Here is a 20,840-nt window from a genome sequence, read left to right as displayed (position 1 = left end):
TATTTTTTTTTCTCAGTAAATAATGGCAGCTATTTCTGTGAAAGAACATTAGCTGGCAAATTGGCATGCAAATTGTTGTCTCAAAAAGTACCCTATTTTGAAGAAAGGGAAAATCTATTAGAAACTAAGATGAAGAAAACAGCAAGAGCAACGTCTCTATTTTCTTCTATTTTTGGATAGGCTAAAACAAAAGATTTTTTTTTTTTTTCAGAAAAAAAAAAAAACAGAACAACCTAATCGGCGGGCATGCAAAGTCCCTGCTGTGAAATAGGACTAATGTATCCTCAGTGCTTCCATTGTAATTTGAAAACTAATGTTGTGGAATAGCTGAGATAGCAGTTTTTTTCATGGTTACTGAGCATGAATTGTTTTCACAAACCTTTGTGTTTTGTGCATTATACCTTTTCTACAGATACAGCATAATCCAGCTTGCTTCATACACTTTTGAATTCTGCTTAAAACCTATTACAAAATTTCTGTCTAGATTTCCCTTTAAAGGGCAATCAACCGTAAAATTTAAAAATTACGATACAAAAATGCATTTTGTAACATTTACAAAAGTGTAAGCAAAAGTTCTGAAATGGTTATAAAAGTCGAGCTGTAGCATAGGTACATATGTGGAAGAAGTTTGAGGTTGAAAGGGGATGATTTCAACAAGTATATTTTTATCTGATCCAGTTTTACAAGAGATCCTCAGCAACTAGGTAGTCTGAAAATGTCTGCACTGGCTTAAGTTGATACCAATGTGACATCAAAGGTAGATTATAATACAGGTATGGGACCTGTTATTCAGAATGTTCGGGACCTGGGGTTTTCCAGATAACTGATCTTTTCATAATTTGGAATCTTCATACCATAAGTCTACTAGAAAATAATGTAAACATTAAATAAACCCTATAGGCTGGTTTTGCTTCCAATAAGGATTAATTATATCTTAGTTGGGATCAAGTACAAGCTACTGTTTGAGACAGCTACTGTACTGAGAAAAAGGAAATAATTTAAAAAAATGTGGATTATTTGGATAAAATGGAGTATTAATAATCTCTTAGTTTAGATAAAGAACAAAGTCCTCAATTGTATCAAAATAATCTGAGCTTTCTGGATAGCGGTAACCTGTAATATTATTGCAATCTAAAACTAAATCTAACAAATTATTATACTGTAAATAAGAAATATACTATTAGAAACTATGGCATTTGGACTGTGTCACAAACTATAAATTATAATAGCCTATGTTAAAGAGAAAAGTAAAAAAAAAGAAAACTTTCTTAAATCTCCTTAATTGTAAATGAAATAAATCTGAATCCAAATTTTTTAAAATTAAATTCAAGGATTTAGAGCACAACAACCACTGTTCTGTGCTTCTTAAATGTACATATATTTTCACCTTCACGGCTACGTTCCAGTTTTGTTTATTGTTCTGTAGGGATGTAGCGAACGTCGGAAAAAAAGTTCGCGAACATATTCGCGAACTTGCGCAAAAACGCGAGCGGTTCGCGAACGGTTCGCGAACCCCATAGACTTCAATGGGAAGGCGAACTTTAACATCTAGAAAAGACATTTCTGGCCAGAAAAATGATTTTAAAGTTGTTTAAAGGGTGCAACGACCTGGACAGTGGCATGCCAGAGGGGGATCAAGGGCAAAAATGTATCTGAAAAATCTGCCTGTGTGTGCTTGGAAGAGATAGTGTAGGGGGAGAGCTGTTAGTGATTTCAGGGACAGATGATAGTAAGTTTGCTGGCTAGTAATCTGCTTGATACTGCTCTGTATTGGAGGGACAGAAGTCTGCAGGGATTTGAGGGACATTTTAGCTTAGGTAGCTTTGCTGGCTAGTAATCTACTGTTCTCTTTAAACAACTGCCATACGTTGACCTTGTAGGCATTGTTTGCCCAGTTTTTTTGGACGCAGCCACTGAAGCACAGTTGCCAGAAAAAATATGCCATATAAATGCTGAAAATAGTCATTTTTCGCCATACGTTGACCTTGTAGACATTGTTTGCCCAGTTTTTTTGGACGCAGCCACTGAAGCACAGTTGCCAGAAAAATTATGCCATATAAATGCTGAAAATATAAATTTTTTTGGTTGCAGCCACTGAAGCACAGAGGCCAGAAAAATTATGCCATATAAATGCAGAAAATATGCATTTTTTTGGTCGCAGCCACTGAAGCACAGTTGACAGAAAAATTATGCCATATAAATGCTGAAAATATAAACTTTTTTGGTTGCAGCCACTGAAGCACAGAGGCCAGAAAAATTATGCCATATAAATGCAGAAAACATGCATTTTTTTGGTCGCAGCCACTGAAGCACAGTTGACAGAAAAATTATGCCATATAAATGCTGAAAATATAAATTTTTTTGGTTGCAGCCACTGAAGCACAGAGGCCAGAAAAATTATGCCATATAAATGCAGAAAATATGCATTTTTTTGGTCGCAGCCACTGAAGCACAGTTGCCAGAAAAAATATGCCATATAAATGCTGAAAATAGTCATTTTTTGCCATATACGTTGAGTCAACGTATGGCAAAAAATGACTATTTTCAGCATTTATATGGCATATTTTTTCTGGCCTCTGTGCTTCAGTGGCTGCGGCCAAAAAAACTGGGCAAACAATGCCTACAAGGTCAACGTCGTTGACCTTGTAGGCATTGTTTGCCCAGTTTTTTTGGCCGCAGCCACTGAAGCACAGAGGCCAGAAAAAATATGCCATATAAATGCTGAAAATAGTCATTTTTTTGGTCGCAGCCACTGAAGCACAGTTGCCAGAAAAATTATGCCATATAAATGCTGAAAATATAAATTTTTTTGGTTGCAGCCACTGAAGCACAGAGGCCAGAAAAATTATGCCATATAAATGCAGAAAATATGCATTTTTTTGGTTGCAGCCACTGAAGCACAGAGGCCAGAAAAATTATGCCATATAAATGCAGAAAATATGCATTTTTTTGGATGCAGCCACTGAAGCACAGTTGCCAGAAAAAATATGCCATATAAATGCTGAAAATAGTCATTTTTTGCCATACGTTGACCTTGTAGACATTGTTTGCCCAGTTTTTTTGGTTGCAGCCACTGAAGCACAGAGGCCAGAAAAAATTAAACCAGTAGGGTTTGCACCCTAGTTTGTAACGGTGGCGGAGGGAGGAGGAGGACGCTAAAGGACAGCTGTGTGTGGAGTCATGAGGCTTGAAGAGAAGGACAGCTGCATAGAAGTCAGAACAAGTCTTCCGGCGTGCAGTAACCCTCCGAGATCCACCCCTCATTCATTTTAATAAAGGTCAGGTAATCGACACTTTTGTGACCTAGGCGAGTTCTCTTCTCAGTTACAATCCCTCCTGCTGCACTGAAGGTCCTTTCTGAGAGCACACTTGAGGCTGGGCAAGACAAGAGGTTCATGGCAAATTGTGACAGCTCTGGCCACAGATCAAGCCTGCGCACCCAGTAGTCCAGGGGTTCATCGCTCCTCAGAGTGTCGATATCTGCAGTTAATGCCAGGTAGTCCGCTACCTGCCGGTCGAGGCGTTCTTTGAGGGTGGATCCAGAAGGGTTGTGGCGCTGCCTTGGACAGAAAAACATTTGCATGTCTGACGTTACAGACTGGCCAAAGGGCTTTGTCCTTGCAGGTGTGCTCGTGGCAGGATTACTGGCACCTCTGCCCCTGGAATGTTGATGAGTTCCTGAAGTGACATCACCCTTAAAAGCATTGTACAACATGTTTTGCAGGCTGGTTTGTAAATGCCGCATCTTTTCGGACTTGTGGTATGTTGGTAACATTTCTGACACTTTATGCTTGTACCGAGGGTCTAGTAGCGTTGCGACCCAGTACAGGTCCTTCTCCTTAAGCCTCTTGATACGGGGGTCCTTCAACAGGCATGACAGCATGAAAGACCCCATTCTCACAAGGTTGGATGCAGAGCTATCCATCTCCGCTTCCTCATTATCAAGGACTGCATCATCCACGGTCTCCTCCCCCCAGCCACGTACAAGACCAGGGGTCCCCAAAAGGTCACCACTAGCCCCCTGGGAAGCCTGCTCCTGTTGGTCCTCCTCCTCCTCCTCCACAAAGCCACCTTCCTCCTCTGACTCCACTTCTGGCACCTCTCCCTGCGTTGCAGCAGGTGCCTGGGTTCGTTCTGGTGATTCCGACCAGAAATCGTGCGCTTCCAGCTCCTCGTCACGCTGGTCTACAGCCTCATCTGTCACTCGTCGCACGGCACGCTCCAGGAAGAAAGCGAAGGGTATTAGGTCGCTGATGGTGCCTTCGGTGCGACTGACCATATTTGTCACCTCTTCAAAAGGTCGCATGAGCCTGCAGGCATCGCGCATAAGCACCCAGTAACGGGGGAAAAAAATCCCCAGCTGTGCAGATCCAGTCCTACCACCCAGTTCAAAAAGGTACTCGTTGACGGCCCTTTGTTGTTGCAGCAGACGTTCCAACATAAGGAGCGTTGAATTCCAGCGAGTCTGGCTGTCAGAAATCAAACGCCTGACTGGCATGTTGTAGCGCTGCTGAATGTCAGCAAGGCGTGCCATGGCTGTGTAGGAACGTCTGAAATGGGCCGACACCTTTCTGGACTGGGTGAGAACGTCCTGGAATCCTGGGTACTTGGAGACAAAACGTTGGACTATTAAATTTAACACATGTGCCATGCAGGGCACATGTGTTAAATTGCCTAGTCTCAACGCTGCCAACAGATTGCTTCCATTGTCACACACCACTTTTCCGATCTGCAGTTGGTGTGGGGTCAGCCACCGATCGGCCTGTGACTGCAGAGATGACAGGAGTACAGATCCGGTATGGTTTTTGCTTTCCAGGCACGTCATCCCCAAGACAGCGTGACAACGGCGTACCTGGCACGTCGAATAGCCTAGGGGGAGCTGGGGGTGCACAGGTGTGGAGGAGGAGAAGGAGGACCCAGCAGCAGAGTAAGAAGAAGAAGAAGACGAGGTAGAGAGCGATGGAGGAGTAGAGGTGGTGGCAGAACCGCGTGCAATCCGTGGCGGTGACACCAACTCCACTGTTGTTGTTGAGCTACCCATTCCCTGCTTCCCAGCCATTACCAAGTTCACCCAGTGGGCAGTGTAGGTGACATACCTGCCCTGACCATGCTTGGAGGACCATGCGTCAGTAGTCATATGGACCTTTGGCCCAACACTAAGTGACAGAGATGCGGTAACTTGGCTCTGCACATGTTGGTACAGGTGTGGTATTCCCTTTTTAGAAAAAAAATTGCGGCTGGGTACCTTCCACTGCGGTGTCCCAATTGCTACAAATTTGCGGAAGGCCTCAGAGTCCACCAGCTGGTATGGTAAAAGCTGGCGGGCTAAGAGTGCAGACAAGCCAGCTGTCAGACGCCGGGCAAGGGGTGACAGTCAGACATTGGCTTCTTACGCTCAAACATGGCCTTCACAGAAACTTGGCTGGTGGCAGATGACTGGGAATGGGAACAGGTGGTCAAGGTGGAAGGCGGAGTGGAGGGTGGTTCAGACGGGTCAAGGAGAGCAGAGGTAGAGCAGTAAGATGCTGGACCAGAAGGAGTGTGGCTTTTAGTTTGCCTGTTGCCTTTGAGGTGTTGCTCCCAAAGTGCTTTGTGCTTGCCGCTCATGTGCCTTCGCATAGAAGTTGTACCTATGTGGCTGTTGGGCTTACCAAGGCTCAGTTTCTGACTGCACTCATTGCAAATTACAATGCTTTTGTCAGAGGCACACACATTAAAAAAATCCCACACTGCTGACTTTTTGGAAGTGTGCGATCTGGCGGTAACAGTAGAAGTTGGCGGAGTTGGCGGTATTGGCGGCAATGGCGGGTGCGTTGGCCGGCTGAACACAGGTGCCGATACATGTTGTTGCCCTGCTGATCCCTGCGGGCTGTCCTCCCTGCTTCTTCTAAGTCTTATTCTCCTACTGCCTCTCTGACTCTCCGTCTCTCCATCTGAACTACCCTCCTCTTGCTCTCTTCTACTAGGCACCCACAAAACATCAATCTCCTCATCATCATTCTCCTCAGATGCATCAATTTCTTCTGACACATCACAGAAGGAAGCAGCAGCGGGGACCTCCTCCTCATCACTCATTATGTCCATCTCTATCGTGTTCTCTGCCAGAATTAAATCTGGTGTAAGGTCCTCATCTCCTTCATCTTCTTCTGGCAATAATGGTTGCGCATTACTCAGTTCAAGAAACTCATTGGAAAATAACTCCTCTGACCCCAGTGAAGAAGGGGCACCGGTGGTGGAGGAAGTGTTACGTGGGGTGGCCATAGCAGTGGAGGATGAGGAGGATGTTGTGGTAAAGTTAGAAACGGTAGAGGATGGGGTGTGCTGTGTAAGCCAGTCAACTACCTCTTCAGCATTTTGGGAGTTCAGGGTCATTGGCTTTTTAAAACTGGGCAATTTGCTAGGGCCACAGGATTGCATAGCAGCACGGCCCCTAGCACGGCCTCTGCGTGGCGGCCTGCCTTTGCCTGGCATTATTTTTAAAAAAACAACAACAACAACAAAAACTCAGTTGGTTTTTCTGGAAACGATAATACACACAGCTAGATGGCGGGTTGAAGAAAACACTGTGCAAATAATGCCTACAAAGTCAACGTATACACTACTACAGCGGTGGATACGGATTACGTAAAATATATGAATGCTGCTTGAAAAAAAGTAACTCAAGTGGTTTTTCTAGAGACGATAATATTATCAATATTTAGACAAAATGTGAACAAGGTCACACAGCTCGATGGCGGGTTGAAGAAAACAGTGTGCAAATAATGCCTACAAGGTCAACGTATACACTACTACAGCGGTGGATACGGATTACGTAAAATATATGAATGCTGCTTGAAAAAAAGTAACTCAAGTGGTTTTTCTAGAGACGATAATATTATCAATATTTAGACAAAATGTGAACAAGGTCACACAGCTCGATGGCGGGTTGAAGAAAACAGTGTGCAAATAATGCCTACAAGGTCAACGTATACACTACTACAGCGGTGGATACGGATTACGTAAAATATATGAATGCTGCTTGAAAAAAAGTAACTCAAGTGGTTTTTCTAGAGACGATAATATTATCAATATTTAGACAAAATGTGAACAAGCTCACACAGCTCGATGGCGGGTTGAAGAAAACACTGTGCAAATAATGCCTACAAGGTCAACGTATACACTACTACAGCGGTGGATACGGATTACGTAAAATATATGAATGCTGCTTGAAAAAAAGTAACTCAAGTGGTTTTTCTAGAGACGATAATATTATCAATATTTAGACAAAATGTGAACAAGGTCACACAGCTCGATGGCGGGTTGAAGAAAACAGTGTGCAAATAATGCCTACAAGGTCAACGTATACACTACTACAGCGGTGGATACGGATTACGTAAAATATATGAATGCTGCTTGAAAAAAAGTAACTCAAGTGGTTTTTCTAGAGACGATAATATTATCAATATTTAGACAAAATGTGAACAAGCTCACACAGCTCGATGGCGGGTTGAAGAAAACACTGTGCAAATAATGCCTACAAGGCCAACGTATACACTACTACAGCGGTGGATACGGATTACGTAAAATATATGAATGCTGCTTGAAAAAAGTGACTCCGGTGTTTTTTCTGGAGACGGTAATATTATGGATATTTAGACAGAATGGGAACAAGGTCACACAGCTCGATGGCGGGTTGAAGAAAACAGTGTGCAAATAATGCCTACAAGGCCAACGTATACACTACTACAGCGGTGGATACGGATTACGTAAAATATATGAATGCTGCTTGAAAAAAGTGACTCCGGTGTTTTTTCTGGAGACGGTAATATTATGGATATTTAGACAGAATGGGAACAAGGTCACACAGCTCGATGGCGGGTTGAAGAAAACAGTGTGCAAATAATGCCTACAAGGCCAACGTATACACTACTACAGCGGTGGATACGGATTACGTAAAATATATGAATGCTGCTTGAAAAAAGTGACTCCGGTGTTTTTTCTGGAGACGGTAATATTATGGATATTTAGACAAAATGTGAACAAGGTCACACAGCTCGATGGCGGGTTGAAGAAAACAGTGTGCAAATAATGCCTACAAGGTCAACGTATACACTACTACAGCGGTGGATACGGATTACGTAAAATATATGAATGCTGCTTGAAAAAAAGTAACTCAAGTGGTTTTTCTAGAGACGATAATATTATCAATATTTAGACAAAATGTGAACAAGCTCACACAGCTCGATGGCGGGTTGAAGAAAACACTGTGCAAATAATGCCTACAAGGCCAACGTATACACTACTACAGCGGTGGATACGGATTACGTAAAATATATGAATGCTGCTTGAAAAAAGTGACTCCGGTGTTTTTTCTGGAGACGGTAATATTATGGATATTTAGAAAGAATGGGAACAAGGTCACACAGCTCGATGGCGGGTTGAAGAAAACAGTGTGCAAATAATGCCTACAAGGCCAACGTATACACTACTACAGCGGTGGATACGGATTACGTAAAATATATGAATGCTGCTTGAAAAAAGTGACTCCGGTGTTTTTTCTGGAGACGGTAATATTATGGATATTTAGACAGAATGGGAACAAGGTCACACAGCTCGATGGCGGGTTGAAGAAAACAGTGTGCAAATAATGCCTACAAGGCCAACGTATACACTACTACAGCGGTGGATACGGATTACGTAAAATATATGAATGCTGCTTGAAAAAAGTGACTCCGGTGTTTTTTCTGGAGACGGTAATATTATGGATATTTAGACAGAATGGGAACAAGGTCACACAGCTCGATGGCGGGTTGAAGAAAACAGTGTGCAAATAATGCCTACAAGGCCAACGTATACACTACTACAGCGGTGGATACGGATTACGTAAAATATATTATGGCTGCTTGAAAAAAGTGACTCCGGTGTTTTTTCTGGAGACGGTAATATTATGGATATTTAGACAGAATGTGAACAAGGTCACACAGCTCGATGGCGGGTTGAAGAAAACAGTGTGCAAATAATGCCTACAGGGCAAATAATGCCTAAAAGGTCAACTTATACACTACTACAGCGGTAGTAAAATAAAAAAAAGTAAAATAAAAAAAAATGAATATTAAAAAAAAAAATTAAAGTTGGTGCTGCTGAACTACTAGGAGCAGCAGATTAGCACACCAGTCCCACTCCCCAACACTGCTAGACTAATAGCACTGGGCTCTTATAGTAGTAGTAGTAGTAGTAGTAGTAAAACAACAAAAAAATAAATAAAAGCAGTCCTTACAAGGACTACTGTTATTGCAGCAGTCAGCAGATGAGATCAGAAGCAGGACAGCTGCCCACTGCAGCTACATACAGAGCACTGCAGTAGAAGGTAGATTACTAGCCAGCAAAGCTACCTAAGCTTAAATGTCCCTCAAACCCCTGCAGACTTCTGTCCCTCCAATAACAGAGCAGTATCAAAACGATTACTAGCCAGCAAACTTTCAACTGTCCCTGAAATCACTAACAGGCAGCAGCTCTCTCCCTACACTATCTCTTCAGCACACACAGGCAGAGTGAAAAAACGCTGCAGGGCTTCGGTTTTTATAGGGAAGGGGAGTGGTCCAGGGGAGAGCTTCCTGATTGGCTGCCATGTACCTGCTGGTCTGGGGTGAGAGGGCAAAAAAAAGCGCCAACAATGGCGAACCCAAAATGGCGAACGTCGCGCGACGTTCGCGAACTTCCGGCGAGCGCGAACACCCGATGTTCGCGCGAACAAGTTCGCCGGCGAACAGTTCGCGACATCTCTATTGTTCTGCAGTTAAGTAAATCAAATGTATTGAATATGGTATTTTTATATGGTATAACTGGAATAAGGACTCTTATCAGAATGGGCCAAAAATCCATAAGGTGTCTTTTACAACCCCGGGGACACAAGTGCAAAAGCACTTTATACGTGCTGTCCCTGTTGATCCACCAATGAATAGTATATTGGATACGTTCCACCTTGTCCACTGTAGAAAAATGCTTTTCTTTGAAGAAAAATTCCTTTATATTTCAGATTGTTTGTCATCAAATAAGCTGTATTCAGCTATATTATAAGTTTTGTCTAACCTGTAGTTAGCGGAAGTTCAGATACTACATTGTCAAATATTTTTCTGGTTATACAGACTTTGTTACATAAGATATATGCAGATCAAAAGCCACAACATATATTTAAATTTTGCAGCAAATGTTTAAATCTGTAGTTAAATTACAATATTTACTCTATTTTAAAACTCTGAGCAAATCATTACTTTGGCCTTTATTAAATGCCAAAGAAATATGATGAAATCAGTGTACTGTATGTGCTTTTAATTTCTGCAAAATATTTGAAAATGTATTGTGCAAAGAAGCCATTTGATTTTTTTTTTATCTTTAGACTCTTTCCACCCCTCAGTATGAACTGATTGTTGAAGCTAAAGATATGGCTGGTATGGATGTTGGTTTGATTGGAACAGCCACTGCAACCATTGTAATTGATGACAAAAATGATCATCCCCCTGAATTCACAAAAAAGGAGGTAAGACTTGAACTATTTCAAGAAAGTTTGACATTTCTTGACATCAAATGATGTGGTAATAACTGAAGAAAGGTTGGTATAGATTCATGGTTGTTTTAAAATATTGATTGATACATGGATAATGATATTAAAGCATTCAGAGAGCAGAACAAATGATCCAGTAGGTTCTTTTTCATCTAGTCTTTATTTTTGCTTTTCTGGGGTAGATGCCAGATGATAAATAAAACAATGTAATGTGTCATCATGTGGTTATCAAATGTTCTCAAACTTTTAGCTTTGCATATTTTTGTCTTGATATATCCTGTTAATTTAAAAATGATGCATTTCAGAAATAACTAGTGAATTTATTCGCCAGGCGAATTACCGCGATTCGCCCCCGACGAATAAATTAGCAAAACCGCCGCAAAAATGGACGACAGAGTCAAAAACGGATGTCGGCATTAAAAACGAGACGCCGGTGCCATTCTGCAAATTTTTCGCCATTCTGGTGGAAATTAGTGAATTTTTCAGCAAAGCGAAACGCCCCGAATTCGCCCATCACTAGAAATAGCTAAACTGAACTAACTAAATTAAAAACAAATTACACTAAATAAATTAGATACAACGTGCTTTGCTTGAGGCATTATATATTTAAGATAAACACTTTGCATAAATAGCAACGATTTTCAAAGGATTGATGAAAATGTGAGCAATTGTTTTCTACTTTCTATGAGGACAAATGTTATCCTAAGCAGAATGCTAATGAAAGAAGGTAGTTTTATTTAAATATTTTACCTATGTGAATGTTAAAGGACTGTGAATATAAAAGGTGGCTGTTTAAATGGGTATTATTAACAAATAGCCGGAGATACCTCAGTAAGCACTCTTTACATACGCACAAAATTCACTAAACTATTAAACTAGGTTTTTGAAAGTTTCATGTTCTCCAAGATGATACAAGTCTTGTTTCAAATAAAAACAATGTTTGTTTGGCACAAATGTTGACTTAAACTAGGTTTTCAATATACATGGATACAGAAAAAAGAATTTTTCAACTATTTTACCCATTCCAGGACTTACCAAAGTTGAGTCACCTAAAGTGTTTCTCTAAATGTCATGGTATTTCTGAAATAACGTAATTCAAGATGGAACACTTCAGGTAATCCCCACAAATGATAGATTAACTACAGTATGTATATAATGTGCAATATAATATTTATATTGCAACAGCTGCTGTAAAGTAAAATCTTTATCTTTTCTTTAAGACTGGATTATACAACTCTAGCATGTCTTGGTTTCAGAAGATTAATGGTTGTTTGCCTTCTCTTTTTTAAAATGTGTTCTATTGAAAATATACTGCATCATGGTATTACAAAAGTCCATATTTAAGGAAGAATTATGTTTCATATGATGAGCGAAACATTTGCTTTCACGACCACGACATAAAAAAGCAATTCTAGTTGATAAGCAGCTTCATATTATGTTGTTCTAATTTTAATTTCTTTGCTTATGTTAAACAAATTTCCACAACATTATATAAAGCTTATTTCAACTAGACACCCCCACCATAGAAATTCGAACTGATAAAGAGGCAGCTAGCATCAGAATTTGGGATGTTCACATAGGTAACATACTGTAGGTGACTTTGAGTTATCCATATATGTATATATAACTATAAGAAGGTGTGCTTTTAACCGTTCTACTGGGTTATAAAGCTTTGTATTGGATGAGAGTAGAGCTTAATACTAGTACAATGATGAATCACTTATCAGTTTATTACAACTTTAGTAAGGTTGGTTATTGCAGTTGTGCTATTTACCATCTAAATTAACCTTAGTGTGTTTTTTTATACAACAAAATATATCTGTTTCCTTTGGTTTCTAATCTGTATATGTTTACTTCAGCTTCAGAACTGTATACAAATGATGTAATAATAAATGATAACCAATGAGACCTATAATTATTAATCACTTCAGCATCCTATGTCCCTATTTTAGTGAGTAAAGAGACCAAATAAGGCTTAAAGCCCACGATAAACTATGTAAGACAGCAGCAGTATGAATTTAAAGGCATGATTGGTAAAGCCAACCTTCTTATTAGCCTAAATGCTAAATTCGCAAAAAGGTGAAAAATTAGCGAAACACAAATTTTGTTGCCTGCAACAATTAGACGTGAGCCTAAGTCAATGGGCGTCCCAATAACTTTGACACGCGACATCGCGGGCATCACATTTTTTTATAAGCGGCTAATTTTCGTTGCAGTTTCGCAAATGTATTCACCGCCACCAAAACGCCTAAATTCGCTGTAAATTCACACCTGGCAAATTTATTCCCCCATCACTAGCTACCCATCCTCCAATAATTATTTCAAACATAAACCCAGCCCCCATCTACAGTATAACACATCTACAGTACAACACACTTTGCCTATTAAAGACAAACACACATTCTATGAAAGATAAACTTTATGTTCAGCCCCTCTAAATCCTAATTTTGACATACTGAAGGATATGAAAAATGCACACATATCTAAATGTGTCAGCTCTATAAAAAATAAAGGATTCTATAAAAATAAAGATACTTCTAAAATGTTCTTGATTTACAGTGATTCTCAGTGCCAGATTTACAGTACATCGACTTGCAATAGAGAAATTCCCATTCAGTGATGAATCATCTTCTAATTTACTTGAATGAACTAATTGATGTGACTCAATGGTTAAACAGCTGCAATTTGGCTGCTAATTGCAGTAAAATTACTAACAAGATAATTTGCAATTGCAGCTCCACATTTGTTGCAATTCATATGCATATATTTAGATTCATATTTTCTCAAACCTTTTAGCCTTATATTCCCTACTGCAACATTCCTACAGTGAGATCTGGACAGTTACACCATTGTCCCTTTTCTTTTCCACAAATTGGGATAATGCTGCCTAAATTGTAACAATTGTGTGAGAAAAACCACCCACATTGTAACTACCCAACTGTATTGTTACAAATATGATTATGAGTGCCCTGAAATTGTAACAATTGTGTGATGTGAGAAACCACTCAAGTGTATTGTTACAAATATGGCTGAACATTTACAGAAAGATCATGAGAAAATGTGATATGTGAACAATAAGGACAACTAAAACACAAACAAAATTATTAAATTGCTTATTGACTAAGAAAGTGTGTTCTTAGGTGGAAGAGCTGAATGTTGGCTTTGTTCTAAACCTTCTTATACCCAAATATGCTGCCCATCTGTCACATATGCATTTAGGTTTGGTGCTGCATCATGATGTAGTCCTGGACCACAAGCCTGTTGAGATCAACTTGCAGTGATCATCCTGCAGATATTGGTACAGTGGTAAAGATAAGATCTATATCAGCCATAGCAAGAAGTTTGAATTTGGGAGTGGTGCCCTATGGTATAGCAGAAATAGCTGAATCCACACATGGATGCCAGATTGCAATGTAGAAAATTATCTTATATTCCTGGCTGTTGTATATACTCTGCTCCTCCTCACTTCCCCTTCTTGTGTCTACAAGACATTTTGATGGTTAGTGGTCTATGCCATGGGACATTTTTGTAAGCTACCTCAGGGCTTTTGACACATTGGTAAGATTAATTATTTACTGGCCACAGTAAGTTCAAAAACACTACTGGCTTTAATGATGATATATAGATGATTGACAGATTTTATGGCAAATATCCCAGATTGTGTTTCCCCTATTAACATTCTTGAAAATTCATGCAGCTAATGAAATTGCTAAATCTTTCCCTTTAGCTCTTCAAAGTTCCACGTGTGTTCTAAATATTGTGTTTGCATGGATTTGGGGTGCAGCTCCAGCTCATGCTATGTCAAGCTACCCATTCAATAATGTCAAATGTCTCCAGCTGCTGTTGTTCCTTCTCCACCAGCTTGCCAATGTAAAAAGGGTGGTTGAACAAAAGGTGGCCAGCAGCAGAAAGGCAAGGTTCAAATCTTGGCTAAACCACTGGTTTGAACAAGGTGTGAAAGAGGCGATTCATGTCAAGGGGGAGAACCCATTCCTGAACAGAGGCGGGGGCCTTCGACACCACCTGTCTGCTACGTACAATGCTGTTCTAACATCTGTACCCCGGCGGTTTCAGAACACTTCACGCATCCATTCATGCAACTCTCACAAGTAACACCTTCTAGGAGTTGCATGACACATTGGATAATCCTATCACAGTAACTACACAGAATCAACACCTCTGTGAATTTCTTCAGATGTCACCTCTTTAAAGAGTTACAATGTGCCATTGTGATTGGATTAGTGGAAGAGTTTATATGTCGAGAACTTCCCACACCAGTCAGTTGAATTGAAGAAGCTGCTCGGATGAGTAGTGAAATGTCTTCATTGATTACTCAGCAAGTCCAGTTGTTTTTAGATTTACCTATACTAGATATACCATGACCTGGATGAATGCAATTTTTCATCGTCAGCAGAGAGACCACACCACAAAGCAGCTAAAAAAAATCACTGTAAGGCAGAGAAACTGTCAGCTGTGTCTATTTCTGTTTCTTCTCTAGTATTGTAGAACCCCTGCATAATTTAGTGATGCGGAGGAAAAGATTGAACATTACTGAGGCAAAGTTTTTTTTCAAACCAAGAGTCCAAAACAGAAAATGAAATAGATCCTAATAATAAAAACAATGAGAAATTATGGACAGTTTCTAGGTTTTGTGAGGCAAACAGAAATTACTAAAAAAAATGTATGTTTTAAGGAAAGATTCATTCATAAAGCCCCTGTGACAAAAACTGTGGCAGAGACTGTGGAGTAGACACTGAAATATATCATGTGGGAAAATGCAAATGTAAACCATTAAAGGAACAATTCAGTGTAAAAATAAAAACTGGATAAATAGATAGGCTGTGAAAAATAAAAAATGTGACTGGAGTGGAATGTGTCTGGTCTGACTGGATGTCTAACAGAACAAAACAGAACACTACTTCCTGCTTTCCAACTCCCTCTCTCTGAGTTAGAGAGTGACTTGAAGGGGGACCACATGGGACATAACTGTTCAGTGAGTTTGCAACTGATCCTTAGCATGTAGGTCAGATTCAAAAGCAAACAGTTATGACCCATGTGTAAAGGGGTGGAAAGTGATGAGTGTTGTGTTTATGAATGTTGTAATATTTTTGTATCACAAAATGTGCATGTATGTGAAATGTATTTGTTTGTGTGTTGGGTACACTTTGTGTGAATCACCATTAGAGGGCAGATTTTGTTCATCTAATTTTAAGTGTAGTTTTTACCCCGGCCACCAGAGGCCACTGTGGGACAGAGAAGGGTATAAAAGGAGGTGCACCGCCCAAGTGAAGCCACTTGATAGAAGGACGTGGCTGGAATAACATCACCTGGCAGGTTAAGTGAGGACCCGAGGGCTTCGTTTAGGAAAAGTTAGAATAGAAAAGATCCTAACTGAGTGAGCACTAGCTGTGCGAGTTAGTCAGGGTATGTAGCAAGGACAGTTGTGGCCTCAATGAGGAGGAAGAGGAATTCGTTTGAAGTAGACACCTGTTAGTTAGGGAACCAGTGGAAGTGTAAGGCTAGGTAGGAAGGACACCAAGGCTTCAGGCCAGGATTTGGATAAAAAGGACCTAACCTGGGAGAGTGGAGGGGTATCATCCTGAATGTATTGGACCACTATTGGAGAGTGGAGGGATATGGGTGTAGCATAAACCGGACCACTAGTCAGTTAGGTGGGAGTCAAATTCCTAAGGAACAGGGAAGAAGATGTGCCTACCCAAGTAAATCTGCTTTATGGAAGTGGTATAAGTTTGCTGTGTTTGAAGAAAAATGACAATGTGTTAAACATGTGCCTGAATGGAAAGACTCTGGTGTGTTTCAGTGAATAAAGTCTGCTGGTGAAACCTGTCACAGTTTTCGTGTGGCGAGTACCGGTGTGTGGCCCTCTGAAGTCACACAAGGGGTTGTGGGCACTGGATCTCTTTAAAAAACGGGAATCCCTCCTACACATGTGCCCCCCCCTCTCAAGTCTTTGATTGGTTACTGCCTGGTAAACAATCAGTGGAAACCAAGATAGCCGCAAAGCAGGAAGTAGTGTTCTGGCTTATGTTAGACATTCAGTCACTCCAGCCTTTATACATTACGTTTTAACTACAACTAACTATATTGAAAAATGTTTTTATTTTGCACAACCTATCTATTTACCCAGTTTTTATTATTATACTGAACAATTTCTTTAAAGGTTTGGCTAAAGTATGTGTAGGGATGGGCGAATTTTGCTGGCAGCGAATTTTTGGCGAAACTAAACAGGTCAAATTCACCCATCCCTATGTGTAACATTTTAACATAGTAAATTGGGTTACAAAAAGACAAATGTCCATCAAGTTCTACTTTTTATGTCTATATAAAACCTGCCTAACCGTCCTATCCTTGCCTTAGAGGGGAAAATTATTCCTTTCTGACTCCAAGATACCAGTAGGACCAGACTTTGAGTCAACCTGTACTTTTTAATAAGCCTATATTTCCTGTAATCAAGCAGTGAAAGCAACTCATTATTTAGCTGCAATACACAAGAAAATGTAGATTTAATGCAGAGAAGACGGCATTAGAAATCACACAGCCATACAGAAAATAGCACTGACCTTGGTGATTTTTAATAGGCAATGATTAATGATAAGAAAAAGTAAACAGATCAGTCATACTGTAGCTTACTTTTTTGCCCCCTCTGTGTCTTCATTTTTAAACCTCTGCCTAACAATATTAGATTCTAGAGATGCTTTATCATTGCGCACTGATGTACAAGATGTCCAGTAGAATCTGCTGAACAATTTGGTTTTCAGAGAAAATATAATTAAGGTTAACATTGTGTGTTTTTTTGGCAGGGAGGGTGGGGATCATGGTCTCTGTGGACTGAAATCTTGATGACATTGCTTACACTTGGGCATAATTCACCTTGGAATCATAAGAAACATATGCCTTAAATGTTATTTCTACACTTAACTTTTTTTACTTTCCCTTTCTTACATTCTCTTATGACTAGACTGATACATGAATCAATAGGTATACAGCTTGTAATTCTTTAACTATGGAAGGGCACACATCAACCTATTTTTTTTACCTCGTTAGAGCCCACATTCCAGTTGGGGGATACAATAATCTTCAAAAAAATTGGCCCATCCAGCACTAGGTCATTCGCACCAGAAGGCGTGTGTGGCCACGTTGAGGTACATACATGTGCATAATGAGTGAGTGATGCATCTGATGATGATCTCAACCATTGACACATGTTTATTATGTACATGAGAGCTATGCAAGAAACCAGGAGTTTCCTTTCTATACTGGTGACTTAGCACTGGTGGGGGCAATTTTCTTTAGGAAAAAAGACTGTATTGTATCCACCAACCAGAGATTCTATTAGAGTACACCTCTGGCAGGGTAAAAAAAAAATTACGGTGACCGGTTCCCTTTAACTTATTTACTCAGCTACTTAACTTACTCACCGTAAACAATATATGTTTTAACAACACATAGGTGTTGACATACTAACATAGGTTCTATCTTACCCAGAGCAACCATTTAGATACTGTACTTGCAATAGATCAAAATGATTTACCGATTGGTTGTCATTTGCCTTTGCACTTGTACAATTTAGTACCAGTGTTAGTAAATTTTGACTATCCCACCCAGATACTGCAGGGGAGGCATGCAAACCAATAGAATTCTGTTACCCAAGCCAGGGCATTTGTGCTTTTCTTGCACAACCAGGCCATAGTTGACCATGTTAACCAATTTTTTGCAGCTAGTACTGAATGATCTTACATTTATGTTTTGACCTGTGCAAGGACATAAAGACAACAGGGGTCATTTACTTTTTTTTATTTTTGGGAATATGTACACTTCTTCCTCTGTCCCTGAATTGTTTTGGAGCACAGAGATTTGGCCACTGAAATTTGTACAACCTTGCTTGTGTTCAGAGTGGTATTTATAATGGCAGGGAGGCACATAGGCAATCCCCTCCTGCTCTCTAACTTGCACAACATGTAGGGGGTGATTTGTCAAGGTTCAAATTTGAATTTTTGCCACAATTCCAATTTATTTTGCACAAAAACTCACAAATTAAAATTGTATTTTCAAAAACTCGAATGTCTGGTATTAAAGTGGAGCTGTCACCCAGACATAAAAATCTGTATAATAAAAGTCCTTTTCAAATTAAACATGAAATCCAATTTCAATTTTTTATTAAAGCGTTCATAACTGTTGTAAACTCATTTAAAATTCTCAACTGTCAATCAGATATTGTTTGCTCCTCCTCTATGACTTAGGCAATTACTTTCACTTTCCATTCAGCACTTCCTAGATGTCACTGAACTCCCCACATTCCCCCATTTCTCTTAACCATTTAATTGTGTAGCCAGGGCATGGGAATGGACATCAGGTCCCACATTCTGGTGCACATAAAAGATTCGGAGATGATGCAAGGCTTGTCTTAATAACTGTGTCCACAAAATGGCTCCTGCCTGCTTGCTATTATTATGAATTCCCAGACTGATGGAAACTAGGGATGGGCAAATTTTTTCACCTTGGTTTGGCACAAAAATTACACCCATGGCGTGGTGCATCAAAAAAAAAGAGTCAAAATGTCGTCGCGTGACAACATTTTTTTGACGCCCATAGACTTTGATGGGCGTCGACGACATTTTGTCAGCGGCAAATTTTTGGCGGAACGAAACGCCCATCCCTAATGGAAACAAGATTTAAATAATTTATACAGTGTAAGTTAAGTTCATGTTGCTTGACTAACATGATAAAATAGTATTTTAAATATTTTTTTTTGTGTGAACTTGGAAACTCGAATGTAAAAAAATAGTGTCTAAAAGCTGTTGAGTTCATGTAGAAGTCAATTGGAGTGCTATAAACATTTGTATTCATTCGAGTTTTTTACATTTGGTTTTATCATAAATAAGCAAATATTCAATATTTATTAAATTGTGAGGTTATTTGAAGTAGAGAAAACCTCACAAATTATATATTTTTTTATAAATCCATTAGACTTGATTTAGGGAGTAGAAGAAGACTCAGATTGCAACAGGTCAGAAAAAGCAGTCAGACACATTCTGATGAACTAACTAACCAGTAGCACCCTGCCTCTACTTTAGGTTAAAAAAAGAACCAATTCTTATAAATGTTCCCCTTATTTATTATTATTGTGGTTTTTGATTCTTCCTTGAGAGCTTTTGAAAAATAATCTGCAATAAATGCAGTGAATGTCTAGAAAAGATGTGCATCAATAAGGACCTCAGAGATGAAAATAATTATACTGTGCCATTAATTAACCTTTTTAGTTTGTGGAGTGGCCAGCCTCATGGCTACTCTGGGAATAAGCAACAACAATGTCAGTACAAGCCCAGCAGTGAAGTACCTGTACCTGAGGTAGCAAAGGAAATTTTTAATCCAAAGCCCAAAGGGCATGACATTTATTTAGCTCCACATCTGCACTGGGGAATTTCAATTTTATTTGTCCAAGTATGACCTGCATTTTTATTGCATTATACACATTGATATTGTTCATTATTATTTATCACAGAGCAATAAGTGAAAATTGACAGTTGCATCTTGTAACAAGGTTGCATAATGATCTAGCTTAGAATACATTTCAAAGAAAATGCAGACCCTTAAAGCAAAAATTGTATTTCAGTTCGTTAATTGTCTTAACACATTGTTAAAAAAAAAATTGATTTTTTTTGTTTGCACCTTTTATTTTTAATTCTTTTTTTTTTAGTTCGCACCTTTTATTTTTCTCCTCATAAAATTGTATTATGTATTCAGATTATTTATTAAAGTATTTATACTTGGTTTTAAATATATGCAAAGTTAGTAGCACAGTTTTTGGTAATATTCTGTTTTTTTTTGCTATAACCAGTGAATTACACACATATAGTGATGGGCGAATTTGCGCCGTTTCGCTTCGCCGAAAAATTCGCGAATTTCGCGCAAAATTCACGAAACGGCGAAAAATTTGTGAAACGGTGCTGGCGTCTCGTTTTTGACACCGGCGCCCGTTTTTGACGTCGGCGCCTGTTTTTTCGACGCTGGCGCCCGTTTTTGACGCCGGCGTCCGTTTTTTCGGAAAAATTTCTTTTTGACGCCGGCGAATTTTTGACCCGAATTTTCGCGGGCGTTTCGCGAATTTATTCGCCGGCGGCGAATCCCGCAAATTCGCCGCAAATTTGCGCCTGGCGAATTCATTCGCCCATCACTACTCACATACACAGATTTGTGTGCACATATATTTTCCTTTTCTTAAGATATCGTGGCTATAAATTGATATAGTTCTGTGAAACTTTTTATACATAGTGGTACA

General features: G+C 39.6%; 1 protein-coding gene across 1 annotated transcript in view; it reads left to right on the top strand.

The window, feature by feature from the left end:
• The window catches only part of cdh13.S (cadherin 13 S homeolog), a 524,164-nt gene that overhangs the window by 424,724 nt on the left and 78,600 nt on the right, over positions 1–20,840 (top strand). The window contains exon 8 of the mRNA XM_018260586.2: positions 10,376–10,516. Coding sequence (XP_018116075.2) covers positions 10,376–10,516 — 141 coding nt within the window. The remainder of the gene's footprint in view (positions 1–10,375; positions 10,517–20,840) is intronic.

The sequence above is a fragment of the Xenopus laevis genome, chromosome 4S, assembly GCF_017654675.1.
Source record: "Xenopus laevis strain J_2021 chromosome 4S, Xenopus_laevis_v10.1, whole genome shotgun sequence".
NCBI lineage: Eukaryota > Metazoa > Chordata > Amphibia > Anura > Pipidae > Xenopus > Xenopus laevis.
The sequence above is the reverse complement of the archived record's forward strand: the minus strand, read 5'-3'. Positions and strand labels throughout refer to the sequence as shown.